Source organism: Psammomys obesus, unplaced genomic scaffold (genome assembly GCF_907164565.1).
Source record: "Psammomys obesus unplaced genomic scaffold, mPsaObe1.curated_primary_1811, whole genome shotgun sequence".
NCBI classification, from domain to species: Eukaryota; Metazoa; Chordata; class Mammalia; order Rodentia; family Muridae; genus Psammomys; species Psammomys obesus.
Genome location: NW_026586662.1, coordinates 5,223,093 through 5,247,330, shown reverse-complemented (window position 1 = coordinate 5,247,330; position 24,238 = coordinate 5,223,093). Strand labels below are relative to the sequence as shown.

The 24,238-nt window shown below is 35.6% G+C and overlaps 1 protein-coding gene across 1 annotated transcript in view; it reads right to left on the bottom strand.

The window, feature by feature from the left end:
- The window catches only part of Phip (pleckstrin homology domain interacting protein), a gene marked incomplete in the record, with an annotated part of 120,542 nt that overhangs the window by 90,634 nt on the left and 5,670 nt on the right, over window positions 1–24,238 (bottom strand). The window contains 2 exon segments of the mRNA XM_055602467.1: window positions 9,263–9,361; window positions 9,449–9,599. Coding sequence (XP_055458442.1) covers window positions 9,263–9,361; window positions 9,449–9,599 — 250 coding nt within the window.

Genomic DNA, 24,238 nt, shown 5'->3' with positions numbered 1-24,238 from the left:
TTCTCATTTAGGGTGTTTGCATTAGCTGTGTACCTACTGCCTGCCAAGCTGGGGTGGTTTTGTTGGTTTTTTTATCCAGTCCTCAAAGGAAGAGACTGGCCGACTGAAAATTGCACCTCATCCCACCACCAAAAATAACTCTTGATACCCTTTACATCGGGATGGATTTGATTTTTAAAATCATTTACAAATAAAACATTTTTATGTACGATATTTATTATCTGCCTCCTTCCATAACATACATACTCCAAAGGTAGTGTATTTTGTTTGTTTTGTATTCCAGTTAGTCTAAAAATCTGGCTGTTTTCTTAGCAACATGTACTTGGTGAATGCATATTAACAAATGCATAATACAGTAATAAAATAACTAGGCTTAAAAATAAAACAAAAATGAAAGATCTCCGTATCTAACAGACAAAAAGATATTTTCCATCTCCAAATACTGCTTTGTATTTCAATACTCTGCCAAATTGACTTAAATTGCAGATAAGAGCATAACTAAATATATTTAAGATTTTTCTGAAAATAAAACCTTTAGAATTTATTAGCCATTTGAAATATTAATCCCTTTAAAATGTGTATAAAAAGGGAAAAATAGTGGAAAAAAAAGTCCTCTGTAGGAAATTATCCAGAAGACTTTCAAACAAAACCTAGTTGCACAACACTATGCACCACAAAATGTTACCTGTAAGATATAAATACATATACGCATGTAAAGTATCACACTGTAGAATTCAAAATCATTAATTTACGTACCAGAATGACAAAACTTCCCAATCAAATCACTTTCAATTATTTCTCAAGAGCGGATTTATTTCGTTAGCCACAATAGTGGTAGATAGTCAATTTTGAAAATAAAACATAACTGCAGAAGTACAATGCATAGCCTCCACACAAAGCAATTTCATAAAATGTGCAAGTTTTCTTCATAAGCAGTACTTTAACTATACTTGTGTTCAAATCTGACAACAGTAAACATGTCTTTGTTTTTCCTTTTATTGAAGATACTCTTTTCTCATGTGAGATATCCTCATTACAATTTCCCCTCCCTCTACTCCTCCCAGTTCCTTCCCACCTCTCCTTCACCTTCATCTTAATCTACTTCCTTCCTGTCTATTACTAGAAAAGAACAGGCTAACAGATAATAATAAAATATAACAAAATAAAATCTAGTAAGACACATCAAAGATATATCTCACTGAAGTTGGACAAAACAAACTACAGAAGAAAAAGAGCCCAAGAGAAAGCACAAGAATTGGAGACCCACTCATTTGCACCCTCAGAAGCCCCATAAAAATACATTAAACTGGAAACCATTCATAATGCATATGCTGAGGACCTCATGTAGAACTATGCAAGCCCTGTGCATGCTGCTTCATTTAGTCTCTGTACGTACTTATGAGCTTAAGCAAGTTACTCTTTGTAAACTTATGTTTCTCCAGTTATGTTATTAAAAATCATTTCTATTTTACACAACATAATTTTGGCTTTTTTGTTATAATGCACATATTACATGAAACTAATATCAAATCTTCCTGTCTTGTTTTCTCCTAAATCAAGTCCTTCTGAAAAAATTGTAACATAAATATCTACTTGTTTAAAATTTTAAGTTACATTCCTCATTTAGGCTTTTAATACACATGCAACTTTAATATGCATTGTAAAGTGAGTTGAGAGTGTCACCATAGGTTCATATATTTAAATGCTTAATCATCAGGGACTAAAACTCTGAGAGAAGTAAAAGGTTTAGGAGGTGTGGCCTTTTTGGAGGAAGTATGTCACTGGGGGTGGGCTTTGAGGTATCAAAAGCCCAGTCTCTGTCTGCAGTTCAGGAGGCAGCTCTCAACTACCTCTCCAGCACCTGCATGTGCCCATCTCCCTACAATGATAATGGATTAAACATCTGAAACTGTAAGCAAGTCCCTAATTACAAGCTCTCTCTTAGAAGAGTTGCATTAGTCATGGAGTCTCTTCCCATCAGCAGGGACAGTGACTAAGACAGAGGTTGGCAGTAGGAGTAAGGTACTGCTGTAACAGACCTGACCATGCTGGTTTTACAAGGACTAGAAAAACAGCTGGATGCTTTACGTGGGGCTTAATAAGCCATCCTTATAGAAACATGGAAGACAGTGCAGAGGGTGATCTGAAGTGCGGGGATCCAGATCAAGAAGTTTCAGAGGGGAAGAATATTTGAAAGTGACCCTAGAGACCATTCTTGTGATATTTTGGCAAAGAATATGGCTGCTTTTGCCGTTGTCCCAAATATCTTCCTGAAGCTAAATTGAAGACCTTAGAATTAATGGCATTGGCAGAGGAAATTTCAAGATGTGCCCTGGGGGTTTTAGTGGTCATTCTTATGCAGATCTGTAATGAAAAGGTGCAAGCTAAACAAGGAAAAATACTAAAATGTACAATTTGGGGAGAAAAATTAGCACCAGGAAGTGTAATAGCGCCAAGTTCTGTGCTCAAGGAGATAAAAAGTGTAAAGGAAGTGGTAACCTCAGCACAAGACCCTTCCCAAAGTTAACATCTTGTGAAAAAGAATTAAAAGAAAGCTTAAGCAATGAGGGAAACCATCAACAGCAGAAAGTTAATGCAAATGTCAATGAAACAGGGGGCTAAATTCCAGCCTTATCAAGCAGAACTGAGCTTCAATCATGGCCATGTAGTTCTGGATTTAGAGTCAAAGATACAAAAAAAGGAGGGAGGGAGTTGTAGAATCTCCCTCTATGGGCTAAAAAAAAGCTGCTCAGGTCAGGTATGTTTCAGGGGTGTCCCTATATGGAGCTGTGAAGGTGAAGCCTGGATTGTATTAGATATCTCAAGACGTGGAGATACAGAGTTGTGGGACAGCTATGAGGAAAGCTGCAGACCAGGTACAGAACTAGGCCACTGTTGAACTTAACAATGCTGAAAGGAGTTGGAAATCTGAAAAGCATTTTAACCTCCAATATGAAGATGCAGAATCTGGAATTTCTCCTGTTGGTTTCGGTCTTGCTTTGGTCCAGTATTTCTTCACCATGCTCCTTTTCCTCTTTTGGAATGGTGGCATATATTCTGTACTAATATATGTAAAGATGTGATCTGCTTTTAGATTGTGATTGTACAGGGGGGTTACAATTAACAGAGTGCCCTGAGTCTCAAAGGAGACTCTGGACTTTTAAACAGTATTGAAACTGCAAAAAACTATCAAGATTTTGAAGTTGCGCTATAAATGTATTTTGCATTATGATAAGCATATGGGTGCCAGGGAGTGGAATGTGGTGAGCCAATAGGCTCATGTACTTGAATGCTTAATCATCAGGGAATGGAATTCTTTGAAAGAAGTAAATGGGTTAGAGGGTGTGGCCGTGGAGGATGTGTGTCACTGGCTGTGTGCTTTGAGTAACTAAGAGCCCATGCCAGGCCCAGTCTCTTTCTTCCTGTAGAGCAAGTTTAGTAAAATAACTGTATTCATGACCAAATATTCAGAACAATTTCTCTAAGATTCTAAGTTTACTCTAAACAAACACTAATTGTAATTATCTAAGTCATGACATTAAAAACTACACATCAAATATATTGAAAAAATGTTTTCAGAAAAGAAAGCCATCAACATCTAGACATTTGGCCTAGAGAGGCTCACGGTACACGGGCTCAATAATGTAAAATCTGGGCCAGAAAGAAGGTCCAGTGTCTAACGACACTTTCCCCAGAGCCTGATGACTTTAGTTTGATCACCAGGGTGGAATGGAGAACTGACTCCTATTAGTTAGGACAAAATTCAGCAATGCTGAGAAATGCCAATGCAGCATATCTATAAATAATGGCTCACCATGGCTAATATTTAATGAGTTCTTTCCTACATTCTAGACACTACTCAGTGCACTTGATATATATTTTTATCATCTTTGTTATAAAAGATGAGATGCCTTATCAGTAAGAAAACTGAAAGTAAATTGTAATGAGCCCAATAATATGGTGCCAGAGTATATTCTATGCTTACATCAACAGCAGGAAAAAAACCTGAATGGAAATACCCCAAACAATTAGCATATAACCAACTACACTGACTTTTTTAAACTGATTTTTTTAAAGCTTAATCCCAAAGCTTGCTAGAAAATAGACTTAGACTCAAGAAATTTAAATTTAATTACAAAAACATTAAAAAATAACCATATTAAAAATATGAAATGTGCTATTCTGTAAAAAATGCCCACTGCCAATTTTACATGGACTTAAAAATTGATATAAAGAACTCATATTGTTGGGCACAGTGGAACATATCTGTAATCTTAGCGTTCAGGAAACTAAGGTAGAAAGAGTACAAATGTGAGGCTAGCGAAGGACTCCATCAGGAGACCATGTCTCAAAAAACAAAACCTACAGAAAAAAATTCACATATCACATATTCTGATTTGTAAGCCAGAAGAGAAACATAACAGGCCCTCAATTTTGGTTTTATTTATAAAAGTTCTCACTGAGAGACTGGCTCAGTGAGTAAAGTGTTTGCATAAGGACCCGAGTTTGGATCCAGCACCCACATAAAAGGCAGGCATGATGGCCTCCGTGTTCAGAGGCAGTCACAGTAATACACAGGAGATTTTCTGGCCAGTCAGCCTAGCAGAATCAATGAGCTTTTCTAAAGTTCAATGAGCTCCTGTCTCAAGAAGTGAGGTAAAGAGCAACAGACTATGAAATGTTACTGTACTTCTGGCCTCCACATGTGTATGCATGTTTTTGTAGAGCACACACACGCACACACACTCACGCACACACACACAGGATTGCTCTCCCACATCCATATACACAACTTTACTGGGCTTTTGAAGTAAAGGAATATCAAAGATAGTCAAGTTCTATTGTATTTAGAAAGATTTAAAAGGGAACATCTAATTCATTAAAAAAATAGGAAAACTATCCTGAGGTTACTATTAATAAACAGCAGAAAATGACACCTTAAAAATCCTATTTTGAAAGCCAGATAGCACGTGGTAAGTATTTCAACAGTTTCATTTCTACAACGCCACTTGGAGCAGAACAAGATAAATCAAATCATGAACAACTCCAACTTCAGCCACAGACGATGATTACAGTACTAGAAGGACAATCCCATAATCAGTCTAATAATAATCGTGAAGAGAGGTAATGGGGAACAGAAAGGGAAATAATTTCTTGTACAAGAAAACATGTAAGCTTTTCTTGTTTTACTTATATAAGTAAAAGGATTCAAATACTCAGGAACTACTACTAAATCCTCTCATGCTCAGTGTTGGTGTTTAGTTGTTGTACCTAACATTTTAGTAAATACTGTGAGAGATGAATAAAAGGAGAAGCAAAAAGGAGAAGCAAAGCGGTTGAAATTTTAGGCAGGAAGAAACGATAATCCAACAATTATACAAAAAGTTTTATGAGCCAAGTACATAAAAAGAAATAAAAGGAAAAAATATTAATGAATATACAATGGTATTCCTCCTTTTTTTCTTCCCCCCTAGAAATCAACTTGCTACTTCGACTAGAAAATATTATAGTGTTACAATAGTTTTACATTTTACATATTGGTAAAGATCGCAGTTATTTTAATAAAAAATCTTTAAATTTTTAAATTTTGGTTGCTGCTGGGGATCAAACATAGGAACTCACATGTCTACTTTTAAAAGATTAGGTAGTTTTTTTCTATGTCAAACATCTCAGTCATTTAACTTTGAGGCAACTAGTATTTACAGAGCACATATGAGCCAAGTGTACATAACAGGATGTTAACAGAGAAAAGAAGACAAGGTACTTGTTTACCCTTGTGGAGATTGAGTCTAACAAGGAAGAAAGACAGGGAAGGACTTACTTAAAACAATGGTGAAATGTTATCCACTAAAGGATAACACTTTTTAAGTTTTTTAATTTTAAGGATATAGCAAAGGTTCAAAACATACAGGGGAGGGGTACATCAAAGCAATTTTTTTGGAAATATAAAAACTGAAAAATAGCCCAAAAAATGTTGACAGGAGGGGAATGTATTCCCAAGTTTAGAGAACACCACGTACATGGGGCCTTAAAAGTAAGGCAGAAGATGGCTCCGAGAGTTAAGGAATTTGCTGAGAAGCCAAATATCCTGAGTCCTAAACTCAATCCCCAGGACCCACGCATGGAGAAAACCAACTCCAACCACTCACCCTGTTCAAATGTGCAGCATATGCACACACACACACAAAGAAAACAAATGCAATAAAAAAATTAAGAACTCGGTTTCAGAACTTGTGGACAAGGTGATGTAAGTTTGTAATTCCAACTCTGTAAAGTCAGCCTGGAACACAATGAGATCCCATCTCAAAAAAGAAAAAAGAAAAGGACGCCAACACAGTAAATATTTGTCACACATAAAACGAAAGTACAAGTGTCAAGAGAAAAACTTAAACAGAGAAGATGTGGCAGACACATTTTAACTGAATTCCAGTGAATGTATGTTTAAAGTCTTTAAGAAGAAATGGATGGAATTGTGTAAAACTTTCTTTAAGATAATTTAATGTAACTTTCTCTCTTGGCTGCAATGACAATGAAACTGGAAAGGATGTAACTAAAAGCAAAAGCTAATTTAGTGAAACAAATTCAACTATTCAAAGAGCAAAATTTGAGGTTAAGGACATAACTTAGTAAGAGTTCTTGTGCTTCATCCACAAAACACTGAGACTGATCCCTAGCACAAGATAAACCAGGTGTGATGAAGTACATACCTACAATCTCAGCTCTCAAGAGGTAAACAGAGAAGAACCAAAAATTCAAAGTCATTCTCAGCTACAAATCTAACACAGATACTGTAATATTGTTAAGAAACGGAGTACCTGATTTCAAATTCAAGTACTTATCTGACAAAACAAAACTTGAAAGAATATACCATGCTTATTTACACAGTTCCTATACTAAGACACATTTCCAAAAATTACTATACTCAAACAATAAACATACACAGCTGGTACATTAATGCATAAATAATCTCACAGAAAAGGTTGCTAAGTAATAGTCCCATGAAGCCAGATGCAGAAGCTACAAAACAATCAGAGAACGCACTGAATTTGTTACCACTCTACAGTTTGGTTTTTCTGTTGATAAAAGGGGTCTCTTACAGAGCTACTATGAAATGCAAATGACACCACTTGTTCTAAAAACTCAACATTTATTTATATTGGCTGTCCCTAAGCAATCAAAGCAGTACATGTTATAAAAGCAAGTTATTCTGTAGGAGATTATTGTATTTCACTGAGTCTTATTTGAGGAGCTAAATATCACTACTATTCCGCCTGACTATGAACTTCATACATAATTTCCAAAAATTTCCCCAGGAAATATCCCAAAATAAAATTCAAAGGACCCTTGAAAAAACTGAAAAATTCAAAAACCATATTAAAAGATGACAATCTTTTTCATTTACAAAGATAAAATTCCAAACATCAAACTCAATAATCACTACAGGAAAATACATGCTGGGAGCTGAAAGGAGAAATGGTGAGTACATCCTAACTAGCAATTAACTTGCATGCCAGATACATCTTGGGATGGGAGAATCTTTTATTATGTCTAAAACTTAAAAATAAATTTGATCAATTGTTTACTTAAAAAGAGAAAACAACTCTAAGAGCACTAAACTACCTATGGAAATTGTTTTTTTTAAAAAAAAAAAAAAAACTTATCCCTTTGTTTTGTCAACGATAACTCAAAATGAAAATTTTAACAATAGAACTTTCCTATAATGCAAACACATCTTGGGTATCTATGAGGGGGAAAAAAAGAGGAAAAAATGACATTGGAGGGACAATGCCCCTTTCCACTGACTTGGTTTCTTCTTTGATAAAAGGGGTCTCTATTTTATAGAGATGCTATGAAATGTAAATGATACCACCACTGAAAACTCAAAGCCATTTTATACTAACATTTATTTATACTGGCTGTCCCTAGATAAAGTTAGATATTAGTTTAAAAAATTTAAAGTTAACATTGTGTCAAATGGAAATAAGAAATATACTTAAAAGAAAAATAAGTTATAAAACAAATGACAAAACAAAAAGTGTAAATGACTAAACACAAACTGTAAAACTATTATTCTAAAACTATGACAAATAAAAGCACAAGAAGATGAATTACAGCTACTAAGAAAGTATGTTGGAATAAATGTGCTTAAAACAAGTGAGGACTAAGTATAGAGGATGATGAACTGAAGGAAAGAAAGGAACAACAAAGGACAGAGAAAAGTGAGGAAAAACCAGATGAATAGGAAAAAGCACCATACATAATTTATGGAATTACTTAGATTAATATTAAAATAGTGTTATAGCTTACCAATAAAAGATAAATAAAATACAATCAACTATGACTATGCATAATACAACTATCAGGATGTTTTGAGAAAACAAGTGAGAGGAAATGACCCAGTATGCATCACAGAAAGAAAAAAAAAATATTATCACAGACAAAATAATAACAGACTAAATCAGAAAAGTCCTGCATTTGCTTAACTGAAGTTCTAAAGAAAACAAAGAATGAAGCCGACTTTATTTTAAAATAATGAGAAATTTTCAGCTCCAGGAGGAGACATTAGGCAGGAGAGTGTACATGAGGAAACAAGCTAGGACTAATATATGAAGACCTCTAAAAGCCAGGAGTTGACACAATGGTAGAAGAAATAAATATCTCTAAAATGCCACGACTGATTTTTTATATTACTTTGGAAAGAGCAATGGTAAAGTCATTTAAATTAGCATCATATTGTTAGACAACACACTAAACGAGAAAGGCAATAGACAAAACAAGATGTTTAGTCCTGAGGATGTTCTGTTAGTTCACAAGACAAAATTTAGTAGTGAGAGGTGTTCGTTAGGCTGTGTCTAGAAAGCAACACAAGAGGAAATCTTATTTTTAAGTTTGTTCTCTTTGAAACCTTGGACAAAAATATGGTGTGCTATTAAAAGAAAACCAAACTAGTTGTTTACTAACATTACAGCTAACTCGAGTTATGATACCAATTAACTCAGCATAATGTAATTTTCAGTAAGGAAATGTTAGGAAAAATAAAATGCCTACAATTTACAGTTGTACATTATTAACTTCACTATCAAAATTTGCTAACATTTGTTGGTATCAAAATTATATAAGAAAATCTGAGGTTTTTCATCTTTGAATGCTGATATACATAATATGTACATGATATAAGGTTCTCTGTCTGATAGCACAGTAATTAAAAACCTTATTTTCAAGAACTCTACCAAGAGACTATATCTCAACATATTAAACTCACCAATGCTAGGTGGGCTACCATAGTTAACTGGAGACTCTGGTGGCCTTCCACAATGTAGTGCAGCCAGTGCAGATCCTTTCCACACGACATGCTTGCAGCCTGTAAGACATACACTTTATGAGCACAAAAATAAAATGCAAAAAAAGTGAAAAAAAAGGTCCAAATTCTAAGAGAAAATGCTCATACTTTTATTTGTACGTAGCAAGGACTGTCTTCCAGCTCCTAATAAAGTTTGTACTCCAGGCACACTCTGAGGGATTTCTTGCTCAAGAAGGGGTCCTAGTCGATGACAGATTTGCAGCAAGTGATCAGGTGCAAGGTGTCTATAATACTTGACCTATTTTGTCAAAAACAGACACAGGCACCGATTATGTCTCAGTAATATTTGCTATATGTTAAGTAAAAGGTCTAAAAATTATGATCTGTATACAACAGTCAACACCCCAAATCTTATTAAACCACTTAAGTCACAGTATCATTTAGTACACCAAGAAAGAAAAAGATGCTATAAATTATTAAACAATGACACACATACAGTTTTGGGGCTGGGGATTTAGTTCAGTTGGCAGAGCTTGCCTAGGACGCATGATGCTTGGGTTTTTATCTATAACTCTATATACCTGGGATCTGGTGGTAAACACCTATAATCCCAGCAGTCTGGAGGTACAGATCCCCCAGTGGGTAGAGCTGAGCCCACCCTGGAGTGGCAACTCTGAATACCTCCCACCCCGGCCCAAACAAGAAAGAAAAATATATAACACTATGTGGGTATGTTTCATTTGAATTTCCAAAATCTTAAAAAGCAGCAGCAACAACAACAACAAAAAAAAAAAAAAAAAAAATCACAAAATCAGTGTTTAGTAACTGCTACTGTATCTCTAAAATAATTAAAAATTAAAGACAATTAGTGTTTTGGGTTCTCAGTATACAAAGCTTAAGGATTTTTAATACATCATGTATGCTAACATTTGTTGTTATTATTTTTGGAGACAGGGTTTCTCTACAAAGCCCCAGCTTTTCTGGAACTCACTATGTAGACCATGTTGACCTCAAAATAAGAAATCACACGCCTTTGCCTCCCAAGTGCTGGGATTAAAGGTGTATACCACCATGGCCCACTACACTCAATTTTTAATTTATCAAAAAAAAAAAAAAAAAAAAAACCTTTCAAAAAAGGTGGGGGGAATAAAATTCTGTTCAAACAAGTTTCAGCAGCATTTGAAGCCATAATGCCCATCTGTTTTATTATTTCATCTTTAAATAGTCTCAAAATCCAAAATTAAATTAGGACAAATACATATGATTGTACAACTTCACATTTACCTATCAAAAAGTTATCAAATATATTCCACTGTAAAAATTAATCACTCTAGTAAGGTGCTCCTAAAACATGTGCAGAGAACCATGATGATTCTTCAGGCAAAAACTATGATTAATAGTAAAACTTAGCTTCTCTTTTACTGCTATTTTCTTTATTGCATGGTAGTGAATTCCAAAAGCCATATACACAACTTATGATTTCCCAACAAAATCAAAAAGGCTAATGGTGTAAGTAAGCTGGATATTAAAGATTCACAAAAAGATAAATAAAAAGCCTCAAAACTGCTTTGAAAAAGTATTACATGTTACTGGTGATAACATGAAATTAGATTACTATACTGGTATTTAATAGGTTTCTAGTAGATTAAACATTAATAGCAAACAACAATAGAGCACAACACATAAACAAAGGAACCACAATAATTTGTACTGGTAAGATGGGGCCTTGAAGCCCAAGTATGAAAGTGTTTGAGGCCTTGAGACCAAGTTTCAAAGTATTTCACCCATTTGGGCAATCTAAATATGAATTTCTTAATTCATACTGTGGAGGTATGTAAAGAGAAAATTCCTTTTATTGTATCTCAGATTATCTTTTATACTGTTTTTATATTATCCTTCCTAGAACTCAAGGCCTTGAACATACTCAGCAAGCACGCTACCACTGAGATACACCTCTATATTTTATTAGACTCTGAAGCCAGATGGCTAATAAACATCCTTCTAAGCTGGAGTCAACATGAGAAACAAAGCTTACCCTAGAAGACATTCCTGTTGTAAAGATAACACAGCCATATTGTCACACTGGTAGTTAAAAAAAAAAAGTCTAGAATATATGTGTGTGTGTGTGTGTGTGTGTGTGTGTGTGTGTGTGTGTGTGTGCGCGCGCGCAGAATGCGTACCTTTAGGAGAAAAAGGGCCTTAATAAAAACATGTACTACAAATTATGTACAATATACTCTTCTGGGCAGTTTCAGCAATGCTTCTGAGAAACCAGATAAATCTGTTTTTAATTTTGTTTAGCCCATCATTTCCCTAACTTGCTTACCCACAGCAGTACTTTCTCCCAAGTATCTGTCATTCTCAGAACATAATTTTAAGAAACACTAATGAGCAGTAAATAAAATTATCTTTAGTGTTTTGAACAGAGCAAAATAAGTTTTTTGTTTTTTTTTTTTTAATTATATTTATACTTTTCTGACTGGCCCCAGAAAATTCTGGATTCAGCATACAAAATGACTATAGTTAGCAAAATTACCTAAATATCTCCAAGGATTTTGAATGTTCTTACCACAAAGATATTATAAATGCATCAGGTGATGGGTATGCTAAACACGGGTTAATAACCATACAAGGTATATGATTCTATCATTTCACTTTACCTCGTAAAGAATTACTGTGTCAACTGAGCCTGGAAAGATGGTTCAGCAGGTGAGAGTGCTTGCTGAGCAATCAAGGGATGGGGAGCAGAGTTCAAATCCCTAGCGCCGATTTAAAAATCCAATGGTCACACAGGCCTATATCCCCAGCACTGAGACAAAGACAGGAGGACTGCTATGACGGACAGTCTATGGCAGGATCAGTAAAAGACATTGTTCCAAAGGACTAAGTCAGAGTGACAGAGCAGAACTCCTCCTACGATCATCCTTGTACCCTGCACTCATGTACACGTGCACAGACAGACACACATACACAGACACACACCTCAATTGCAAAAAAACAAAAAACAAAAAACTAAACAAAATTTTACATAAAAAGGCCTGGAGTATTTGTAAACTCCCTTTTGGATCAAAACTACACAAATATTGTTTTCAAAGGTTTTTTTTCCAAATGTATGTGCATGTCTGTGTGTGCCACTAATGCCTACAGAGGCAAGAAAGCATTAGATTCTCAGGAACTAGAGTTACATATGGTTAATGCGATGCCTGATGCCAGTCCTGGAATCTCAACTCAGGTCCTCAGCAAGAACTACAAATGCACTTAAACACTGAACCCACATACAAGTATCTTAATGTGACTTCTAAAGCTGCTCAAAATTCCTTTTCAATTTTTCATTTTAGAAGATGAAGTTCATTACTTGTTAAGTTTAGTTCATAATGGCCTTGTTGTTTTAGGATCTGTAAGCAAAGTACCTTTTCTTGTAGTAAGCCTGGTAACCTTTTCTACCTTTTACTAAAATATTATGAAGCCACTTTGACTAAAGCTTTCTTTGATAATACAGAACATTCCAATTTTTCAAACTGAACTTTCACTTTCAAGTTACAAGAGACACATTCAGTTCCTAAATGTTATGCTTTCTTCAGCTTTTGAGATATTAAATATAGAAATTGACTTGTCTACTGGAAATCTTTTCTTTACCCACCCACTTCCACACCTCATTTTCCTCAAGTCTATGCTTCACTGCCCTTCATGAGCTGTTCAAACCACCTTAGCCCCTTCTTTTGCACATCCTTTGTTTTCGTTTCGAGTTTCCCTTCATCAACCTTAACACTCTGTAGCATGTATGTTAACTCATAATGTATTCTGGTACTTTAAACCTCAGTGAGAATTTAATGACTACCATAATCCTCATCAAAAATCCATCCTACACCTCTCTACCTGGGATTTTTGAAGGTCTTAAACTATATTGGAATCACTGACCAACTTCTCTGTCCTGTGTAAGACACAGGATTAGAGGTGTTTGACTGGCTACCGGTACCTAACAGTACTTCAAAGGGCTAAATAATTATTTAGGTAAATGAACATGTTAACATATAAAAAATTATTGACTTTGCCACTACTTAATCCTGAAAACCTATCCTAGTACATAAAAATATAGGAAGCAAAATAATATTTCATTTTCTATATTCTAGTGCTTTATTCTAATGGTTCCAAACATTTTTCAAAACCACAGAAAATTCCCCAAACCAAATTCTAAATGAAACAGGAAAGTACGGGTACTTTAGTATTCTAATATAAGTAGCCCGGGAATTCATATCTCAGTGTTTTCATTGTCACCATTTCTCTTCAGCAGTATGTAAGGCGTTATCATCAAAAGGGATGTGTTCAGGGGTTGGGTGGCATGAAAACATTGTTCTCTTTCTGTAATGAGCACAGTAACAAAGTCTTTCAGACATGTAAAAAAAAGCTTAGTCAGGATCCTAACTACAACCAAGGCGGCATCTGATAACCAGAACTCAGTGACATTAGTCACTCAAGGTAACCAGACACAGTCCTAGAGCCCCAGGATGCCCACCTGACAGTGTATAAGCAGAGACCATGAGCAATGCTCTGCACATCTGGAGAGACATCACCTTGATCTGTGCTGCGGCTCTTGCGTCTCCCCAAGGATCCTGACCCTCTATTAGAGACTAGATCCGACCTTCACGGCACAGGTGAGCAGCCGTTGGGAGATGGGCTTAGAATAGTGTGAACTTTGTGTGATGACCCTCAGCATAACAACACACAACTTGTTATACTAACTACGTATATCTACACCTTCCCAAGGCATAAGCTCTTCTTTTCCATACCCCACTTTCTCATTTCCTTGGGCAAGCTGTTTTCACCCCATCAATCCCTAAAGCTACAACATAATCTATTGTGTTTCTCAGCACAATTGTTCCCCTTTATATGTAAGATCTAAATCTTCTACCTATGCTTTGAGTCCTAAGTTGACTTCAAAGAAATCCTAAGCTGTAAGCTAGTACTCCTGATGTTTACAGTCCTTCTCAACTACATCCTTCCTATTCATATCCACATTAAACATCCTCATATTCCTTCTCAGTGAAACCCCCAAATCCTGTCTAACCTGTTCTCCATCCGCCTTTCAGTTTTAATCATCCAGATACATTTCCATTCTTTTCCATGTTTTTAAATAGTTCACCGTGAGTCTCATTTCTTCCCTCACTTTTTTTCTCAGTCTAAAAGTTTTCATTCCCATGAGTTAAAACACACACATAACAAGACACTGAAAAAGGCTCAAGTTCTCACACTTGGGGAAGAGTGGGTGCAAGCTCCCAAAGTGATCTACTATATGGACCAAGTTATATCCCCTTTGAGATCCCATTTTAGAAATAAAAGGCAGGCAAGTCACTGTTAGAGGTTTTATAAAGGACAATGTAAGCGGCTCCCTGTTCTGTTGGCTACTGTCTTCAACAGATGAAACCATGTAACGTCCATAGTACTATAGTACTGCACCTGTTGGTTAGGAGTCAGATGTTAACTATGCTCTAAGTTACACACAACATACTGACTCAGATAATGGGGAGGGACTACGATAAAATACAATGACACACATGAACATGAGTAAGCAAGGGCAGCAGAAACTTGGATCTAAACAAGACTGTTATACTGCAACAATGTCAATATTACCATGATTTCACAAAATATTCACATTAGACTTAAGTGCACATAGGCTTTCTCTAGTTTTTCTTACTGTGAACCTGCAAGTACCTTAATAAAAAATTCTATTAAAAAGTAATATTCTATCAAAAAGTAGGATTCCATGTTTCTTTTTTAAATAAATACAAAAGCACCAGAAAAACAAAAGCCTTGTTGGAGTTCACCTTAACTACTGATCTTTTTAATGAATCTGTATCTAATGTCTAAGCCTGCTGAGTACTTTAATTTCCAGGCTGGTCTCTGGCTTTTCTGTATTTGTGAAAGCATTCCTTCTTTCACAGCTTTACTCTCTTCTACAGGCCACAAAGCAGTAAAGTTCCTTGAGGTCCTAGTTGCCAGAGCCTAAATCCACACTGAGATTTCCTCACATTAGAGCTCCTCTTTGGACAACTGTTACGCTAATTCAAAAATTTACATCTATTCTCTGTCTGGCTCATTCAACTTCTCAAAACATCTGGAATCTTAGTACTCTAAGAACTCATTTGCAAAACTACAACCATAGATCCCAACACTCCACACAAAATGCTCAAAAATAGTGACAATGAAAAGCCAGAAGCCCTTACCACAGCAACCAGTATTTACTGACCCTTTCCCCAAAGAATAATACAGATGTATAGCAATGTTTCTCACATCAGGGTCAAAAAAATTCTGTGAAAACAATGCAGCTCTTCTCATTTCTTTTCCACGTTGATCAAAATCGCAGGCTTATCACTTCTTTCTCAGGTCACACATAAGTATTTCAAGAATTTTAAAATGCAATTTGAATGATACAACCATCTGAGAATGTGAATTGTTTAAAAAAATAAAACTAAGCTGGTTGGTTGGTTAATATGCGTCTTTCAGTTAACCAACCTCTTTTGGTAGCATGCTGTCTTGGTCAGTTTGTCAACTGGATACAAGCTAATGTTACAGGAGAAGAGGTAACTGTAGAACATTTTCTTAAATAATGATTGATGTGGGAAGTCTCAAGAGCTTACAATGAGTGGTGCACTCCTGGGCAGGTGTCCAGTGTGTTGTGTAAGAAAACAGACTAAGTAAGCCATGGAGAATAGACCAGTAAAGTATGCTTTTCCCTGGCTTGCCTTCAGATCCCTGCCATGCTTTTTTCTTTTACCCTTACTTCTCTCAGTGAAAGTCTGTAATCTGAAATTGTAAGATAACCCTTTCCTCCCTCAAGCCGATTTTGTCACGCACGGTGTTTATCACAACAATAGAAAAGCAAACTAAGACACAAGCTATTCATTAAACCCAGCTAGCCCTTCTAGACAAAAAGTTTGGCAATCATCAGAATGTAGTGCTAAAAGGTGTTAGAAGTGAAGCTCTAACTATGAGGAAACTGAAAGGCACTGATTTAAGGTAGACGTGCTAAGACTACTGAGCTGGGATCTAGTGGGGCACACCTTTAATTCCAGATCTTGCAGGGCAGAGGCAGGCAGATCTGAGCCCAGCCTAATCCACAGAGCAAGATCGGATGCAGCCGGGACTACAGAGAAACTGTCCCCAAAAAACCCAAAAGAATGTCTCTTACTTAAACTTTTAAAGAAATGGTCAATAGCTCAGAAAATATCAAGTCAAAACAGCCTTGTTTTCAATGAGAATGGAGAAAGCATGGTTAAGTCCTGGATCTCCTACCTGCCCTTTTCTCGCCCCTCTCAACAACCAGTGGTCTGGTCCCCTTTGCTCCCCTTGTCAGGTTCACTTCTACTTTCATGGCATATATAAATATTACATATATAAGTTTTTCCAGTGAAATTTCACTGTAAGATTAGCTCCATAGATTCATTCCAACTATTTGGTTTCCCTCTGCTGACCTAAGAATGTCCTTTCCTTTAGTAAATCAGCATTTATGAAAGTGAAGTTCAATGTCTGGCATTAATATTTTCTTATAATTTATTTTTATTTCATGTACACTGGTGTTTTGACTGCATGTTTGCCTGAATGAAGGTGTCGGATCCCTTAGAAAGTTGTGAGCTGCCATGTGGGTACTAGGAGTTGAACCCAGGTCCCCTGGAAGAGCCGCCTCTGAGCCATCTCTCCAGGAGCATTAATACATTTTAATTAAAGTATTCACTTTATATTCATTCCTTCCAGTTATTACACCAATAAACTTTGTCAGATCAAAAGGGCTGGTTACTTCTGCTCTCTTTATTTTGCATCATAAAAAGCCAGTTGAATAGCACAGAACTCTAACTAATCTAGAATATTAATACAAATAAAAAACCATAAACTGAGCCTTAAAATTTTAAAAACTAAAAGTCTCAAAACTTCAAAATTTGTAAAAAAGAGTTAAATTTTATCTAGCACCTTTAAAACTAATATCGTCAGTAACTATAGTTTCTCCACAGAAAAACATCTTTGTGCCAGCTATTTTTAAATATTTAATTGTAAAGATTAAAGATTTGCAAACAAATGTAAGGAAACTCTACCTATGTCACAGGTGAAGACAAGGTAAATTTGCTTAAGGATTTACTTCAGAGAACAGGACATAAACTAAGTGCAGATCTTCAGACTCCAATTCTATTTGTGTTTTTTTTTGTTGTTGTTGTTTTGTTTTGTTTGCTTGGATTTTTTTGTTTGTTTGGTGGTTGATTGGTTTTGGTTTTTAAAGATCTCTGTGTAGCCCTGGCTGTTTTGGATTCCGTTTGTAGACCAGGCTGGTCTTAAACTCACAGCGATACACCTGCCTCTGCTACCGCACCTGGCTTGACTCTAAGTCTCTTTACAGTACTATCGCCTCAAAACTTTAGTTCTCCCTGATAAATCATACAGGCTGAATATTAAAAATTTAGCGGAATCTGTAAGTAAAGCCAAATCTTCTAAATAAGGTTATCTACTTTGAGAATTCTTAGATTTTCATGATTTCCTTATAATATGCTTAACAATGAATACAAACCTTGCCAAACATCAAAATTACTTAGAAGTCTACTTACAAAGAAAGTACTTAGAAACAAACACAACATTAGTGAATGTCTTCAAGACTTCAGTCAACCCATAAGAACACATTTAGATAATTCAGCTGGTCTTATGAATACAGTATCTGTCAATTAAAGAAAACAGCAATACAAATATTCCCAACTTAATTCACTGTAAATCTGATTGTTTTGCTAAATAAAATAAACAAACCAAGAAAACACCCTCTCTTCAAAAATTAAATGTTCCCCCATGCAGCAAAGTTGGGGCATGCTATTCAAATTAATTTAAAATATCATTAAATGGCAATTTGTTTACTTATTAGAGTAACACAGTTTTTAAAATCCAATCATATTTGCTAAGCAAAAGTTATAAAATAAATTCTCAATATGTTAAGAGTATAATTCAAAACTCAAATCTGAGTCTAGTGAAGTTACTTTTTAATGAAAAAATAGAAAAATCCTTTAACTGCTTACTTTTAAAAGCGGCAATATAAATAATAACAGAACAACCAGCTTCATTTTTAGTTACGTTTCAGTTTTCAGTACTCAAAACAACTATCACCTCACGTGTAGGGACAGTGAAGTTTCAGACGTGTGTTTCACCAAGCTGCCTACAATCTAGTGTTTTCCTACTCCAAAAGTAAAACAGAGTAAACCAACTCAGTTCACGGTAGCTATTTTTTGCACTGTTAAAACTACCCTTAAGAATGAATTTACCCATCATATTATATCACATGGGCAAAATAAAATTGCCCATGTGTTGAAATTCCATAGGAATAGGTAGATAATCACAAAATGTGGGACAGAGAAAAATGCCTGCAAGTAAAGAATTGTCCAGATGTAATCAACAGAGACAGAAACTTGCAGCCTATCTTAAATGGGTTTAAAAAGTATCTCTGACTGGATTAAAAAACTTGACAGTATTTAACCTAAAACTAACCTAAGAATTAATGCAAATTTGGTTTATTAAATTGTTTGGAACATACTACAATTTCCACAACTACTATGGCTTTAAATACCACAAACTTCTTAATATACGGAGCCACTGTTAATACACAGTCTCTACCCACCTTTAAAAAAAAAAGCTTCACTTGGTCTCTTATCAGTTTAAGCTATTACTTTCCTCTTCTTTCAGGACTGGGGACTGAACCTTGACTTCATTCAAGTGCTTAACCACAGGAGCTATACATCAAGCCCCAGTTCAAAATAACTCAACCACCCAAATAGTTAATGTCTGCTGTCTCACAGAAAGTCACAGCAAAATTAAGAGCAACATTTTTCTACAGACCTATCCACACACATTCACTGACTTTTTCTATTTCTTAAGGTTATTCCATCTTTAAGTCTACAAAAATTACATTAGCAGTACTTTGTAAAGTTTTAAAGTAGTTTTTTTTTTTTTTTTTTTGGTAAAGTATCACTGGATTGAGAAAGTCAGGTATCTCAAACAGAAATGCTTTCTTTATGGAAAACTTTACACCATTACACAGTGCTACTTATATTACTACTATTAAGCTTGCCAAGAGCAAAACCAAACCCTATCCCAATCACTACTCCCAGACTTTTAAGGCAGATTTGTCATCTATAAAGCACCACCATTCAGTTAAAAAAAGCTATAATCCCACCACCTCTCTATGTCCACATCACTTTGCAATGAGAGTATTAATCAAACATGGACTTATTTCATTGAAAAATTTCATAGGGTGAGGGATAAAGTCAGTAAAGCGCTTGGGTTTGATTCCCAGAACCCATGTTAAAAATACCAGGCACCCACACTTGTAATTAATTCCAGCTCTAAAAAGACAGGTGGACAGATTCCCTCTACCTCTGGGAGAGGGAGGAGAGGGAATAGAGGGAGGGAGGGAGGGAGAGGGGAAGGAGAGGGAGGGAGGGAGGGAGGGAGGGAGGATAAAGTGGATAGTGCCAGAAGAACACCACCCAAGGTTGTTCTGACCCCCGCAATCACACATGCATGAATACCCACACACACTAGCACACATTTAAATTTTATAAATGTATCCTATTTTTTAAAAAAATGATTCTAAGTACCAAAAGAATCAGTGAAAACATAACAGTCCTTTAACAAGTACTATTTCCTTTATAACTAAAACACTTTATAATTTTAAGTCATTTTAAAAGCCCAACTTTATGAACTACCAAGCTAAGCTTAATGCTCAACTGCAACTCTTAAAACAGGACAGCTAAAATTCATTATTTACATGTATGAAACTGTCAAAGAATTTAAAAATGAAAGGAATACACACAAACAAACAACAACAAACCCTTGTAATGCTACCAATACATATCTACCTCCTCATCATCTGCTCTCCCCCAATCTGGAAAAGATTTACACTCACGCCTTCAAAGTTCCCTAATACAGACCGAAAATTCCCAGTTTAAAGACACCTAACTTGTAATCACTTTCCTTAAGCTTAATTATTAGGTCTTAATCCATGACTTTCACTTTAATCAGCGCACTCTAAATACATGTATATCTAAGACATATACATAAATAAATTCTATTCATGGTCCCTCTATTCATCTCTGAATTTGAAGCCACCAATAACTTAAACCAAAGTGAAAAACACAGTAATTATACAATAAAAGAGAGGTGTTCTACAATGTGGCTACTATCTCAAAAATCATCTTTACAAGAAATGGCTTTAATAACTCCGCTGTCAACTTGACACACCTGGGAAAAGGGAACCTCAACGGAGGAACTGCCTCAATCAGAGTAGCCTGTAGCCATATATGAGGTTATTTTCTTAACTGCAAATTCACAAGGGTCTACCTCACTGTGGGTGGTGCCCAGCCTAAGCCAGTGAGAAAGTAGCTGAGTAAGCCAGGGAAGTCAATAAGCAGCAGTTTTCCATGGCCTCACTTCAGTTCCTGCCTCTAAGTTTCTGTCTTGGGTGCCTGACTTCCCTCAGTGATGGACTGCAACCTGAGAGTTCAAGGATGAAATAAATAAACCCTTTCCTCCCCAAGCTGCTTCTCATCGCAACAACAGAAACCAAAGTAGGACAAGCACCAAAGACTGGTACTATGAAAAGCATTTATTCAACTTCCAAACTGGCATGATTTCTATAGATTTACTTTTCCATTTTGAAAAAGTAAACTCCAAAATGAATGCCAGGCACTTAAAAACAATACACTACTATTTCTAATTCAAAATCATTATTTCCAACCCATGTTTTTATGTATAGTTACAAATAGCCAAGGCAATAGAAATTAAAAGTTTGCCCATATCAACTGCAAGCCAACTGTCATGCAGCTTTAGGACAGCAGTCCACATCTCCTGACTTCTAATTCTTTCACTGTGACAAAAGGATTTCTAAAAAGATGCAATCACTTAAAGAAGATGAAATACGATTTTTTTTTATAAAGCAAAATTACGTAATTTAAACAAATTAGCAAAACACTAACTCAAAAAAGAAAAAACTTGTGAACAAAAATGTAATCAAAGCATCCCAACTCTGGTGAAATGCTTTAATAATTCGCTTTAAATCTAGTAAAATTAAAAGTTAAGACTACTTAAGTAGACAAGTGGGAAGCAGGAAAAACAAAAACAAAACAAGAAATTCAAATATAAGAAGGAATGAGCCAGGTGGCCGATGTCCTACAATCCAACACTTTTGGGAGGGTGAGGCACGAAGATGAGGAAGTGGAAGCTAGCCTAGGCTGAGCCAGTTCCATACCACCATGGGATGAGTGAAATCCCATCTTAACAAACTGAAAACACTGTCCAGAAACACAAACTTCTTACTCTATGAACACTTGGCTAGACTGAAGCTCTTGCTAGTTCAATCTGTGAAGTGCTTATCAAGCATGCACAGAGCTCCTTGGTTCACTTCCTAGCACTGCATAAACCACTCTGTAACCTCAGAAATTCAAGGTTAACCTCAATTACACTGACAGTTCAAGGCCAGACTATCTTAACAACAACAACAAAAGAAACTTTTTTGGCTTAATACCTGGCTTCATTTAAAAGATTTCTGATGAATTGTTTGAAAAATGTCCTTTACAAAAAGAAAAAAAGAAATCCAGGTTAACAAATATAGAATCTGAATAAACTTAAATAATGCCAAAATAATTTTAATATCCTATTAAATTCCATTCACTTTCAAAAGAATGCCACAGATAATAATCCACCACATTGTTATTACCAAAGACAAAGCTCTCAGTTGGTAAGAATTCACCTTCTCATCATGTATCAAATAAATGCACTAATTTACCTTTCTAACTTTCAAAACTGCACTAAACATGCCATCTTCCTCTGGACCAAAACTGAATCACTGAAACTCTATTTACAGGCTATCAATGCTGAGCAATACTTATTTTTAAACTCCTTAAGTACAAATATAGAAAATCCTATTGATATCCTAGAAAATTCCAATTTCACATCAAATTTTTCATTGTGATACTCTTCAAGTATTTCAAGTATTTCAAGTAGAAGCTGAAACTCCACTTTTACTCACCAAATAATTTTAAACCAATTTTTTGTTAATCCAACTTGATGTACAAAAAGTAAAACTGTAAGTCATGAGATTAAAACAGAATAATACAAGAGACTTTAGGTATGTTTACCAAAACATAAAAATTTTCAGATGTAATAATATGCTCAGAAACTTGACAATCAAATGTTTTTTAAAGCTACCTTTAAAATAGAAATTAAAGTGACATAAAAGTTAACCGTATTCTCACACAACTCAACATGTAGCTTGATGGATACAAAAGCACATCAAAGGGCGCCTTGCAACCAACAGTTTCACACTGAGTACATGAAAGAGCATTAATCAACTCCAAGTTTCAGTAAGAATGTTTACCTGTCTTAAGAGTAAAGCCATCGTTCACTATTAAATAGTTTTTTCAAGCAAGAAAAACCACCTTTGTGCAAACCAGGTGGCTTTTGATAAGTAACATACTGACAAAGACAATTTAAGAAGTTTTAAAAACTGGCTACAAATATTTCATTTTGCTAATATCTGAGCCATGAGAACCCCTCTAAAATTAAAAATCACTAGATGATATTCCACCACAGATTAACCACTACTTCCTTATTAACCCTTCACAGATTATTCCTATTGTTTGGTCAAACACTATTAGGTACTTCATTCAAAAGCCATTTCTTAAAGTCTCTTAACAAGACGGCTATTTTCAGTGACTTAGAATGTCTGGGATTTTCAAAGAGAGAGAAAAAAAAATGAGTTTAGTTTTTTTTAATGCCATATCTTTGTAATAGTATTATTTTTAAAGTTGGTTTTTCTTAAACACCCAAAAAGACATGGAAAGACATTGAAGGTTTCTGTAAAAAATAAATCTAAAAATGTCGAATACTTGTAAATAGTAAACCTTAGAGTTTATTTCAAATCTCAATCACTCTGGCCCAAATACTGACTGAACTTCCCTAACTTTGTAACTTGAAAATGAACCTGAAGCATGAACATGAAAGCAGCTACTCTCCATTAGGCTTCTCAGCCTAAAAACCACAGTCACCAGCAGTTTAGAGTAAATCATGAGACATAACACAGAAGCTACGCGGTTCATATACAAAAGCAAACAAAAGCTATCAAAATCCTGCAATCACTGCCTCAAGGAAGACATTCCTTCTTAAGTACTAAAACTGCCTCATCGCTACAGCCCTGATTACCTTAGAAATTACAACTACCTCTGTCACAATTGTCTCAAAAAAATTTTTTTTCAATGCATTGTCTAAATTTCAACTGCTCACAGGGCCCTGCTGTGACTGACTATTCAACACATTCATGCGAACAACTTACGTCAACCTGTATCTTAGGCAACTTATATATCGTAGGCAAAAGAGATGCTGTGAAAACTACAGCTGCTTTAATAAAGTAAACTAAAAGGAAGACTGTACCTTACCATTCACAACACAAGTGATAGCTCCATATTTGCAAAGAAAGTTTTACAAAATTACTGCCTTCGAATACTCACAAACAACAAAAACGTTATTTTTCAAGCAATTAAACATCTCAATATAAACAAAAACTTAAAAGCCAAGGTCCAGTCCACGGCAACTAAGTAGATTAAGGGGGGAAAAAAAAATCAAAACTCTTCAATGCCCTTCATTAATGATTTCTAAATGAAAGGTAACATACTCCAATAATCAGCAAAATCAGAAAACTCTTTTGTCAAAACTTCTAGGTTCGTGCTTCTGCGGGAAAGGCTTCACGAGGCGGCATTAACAGCCGCCGTGAAACTACCCTCCAACACCTACGGGAACGTCTCCAACCATTTAAAGAAAAAAAAATTCTAGGTCTGAATCTACAGAAAGCAAAAGGAAGGGGGGGGGGGGGGGGGGAGAAAAAGAAAAAAAAAAAAAAAAAAAAAAAAACCCAAGCCCGGG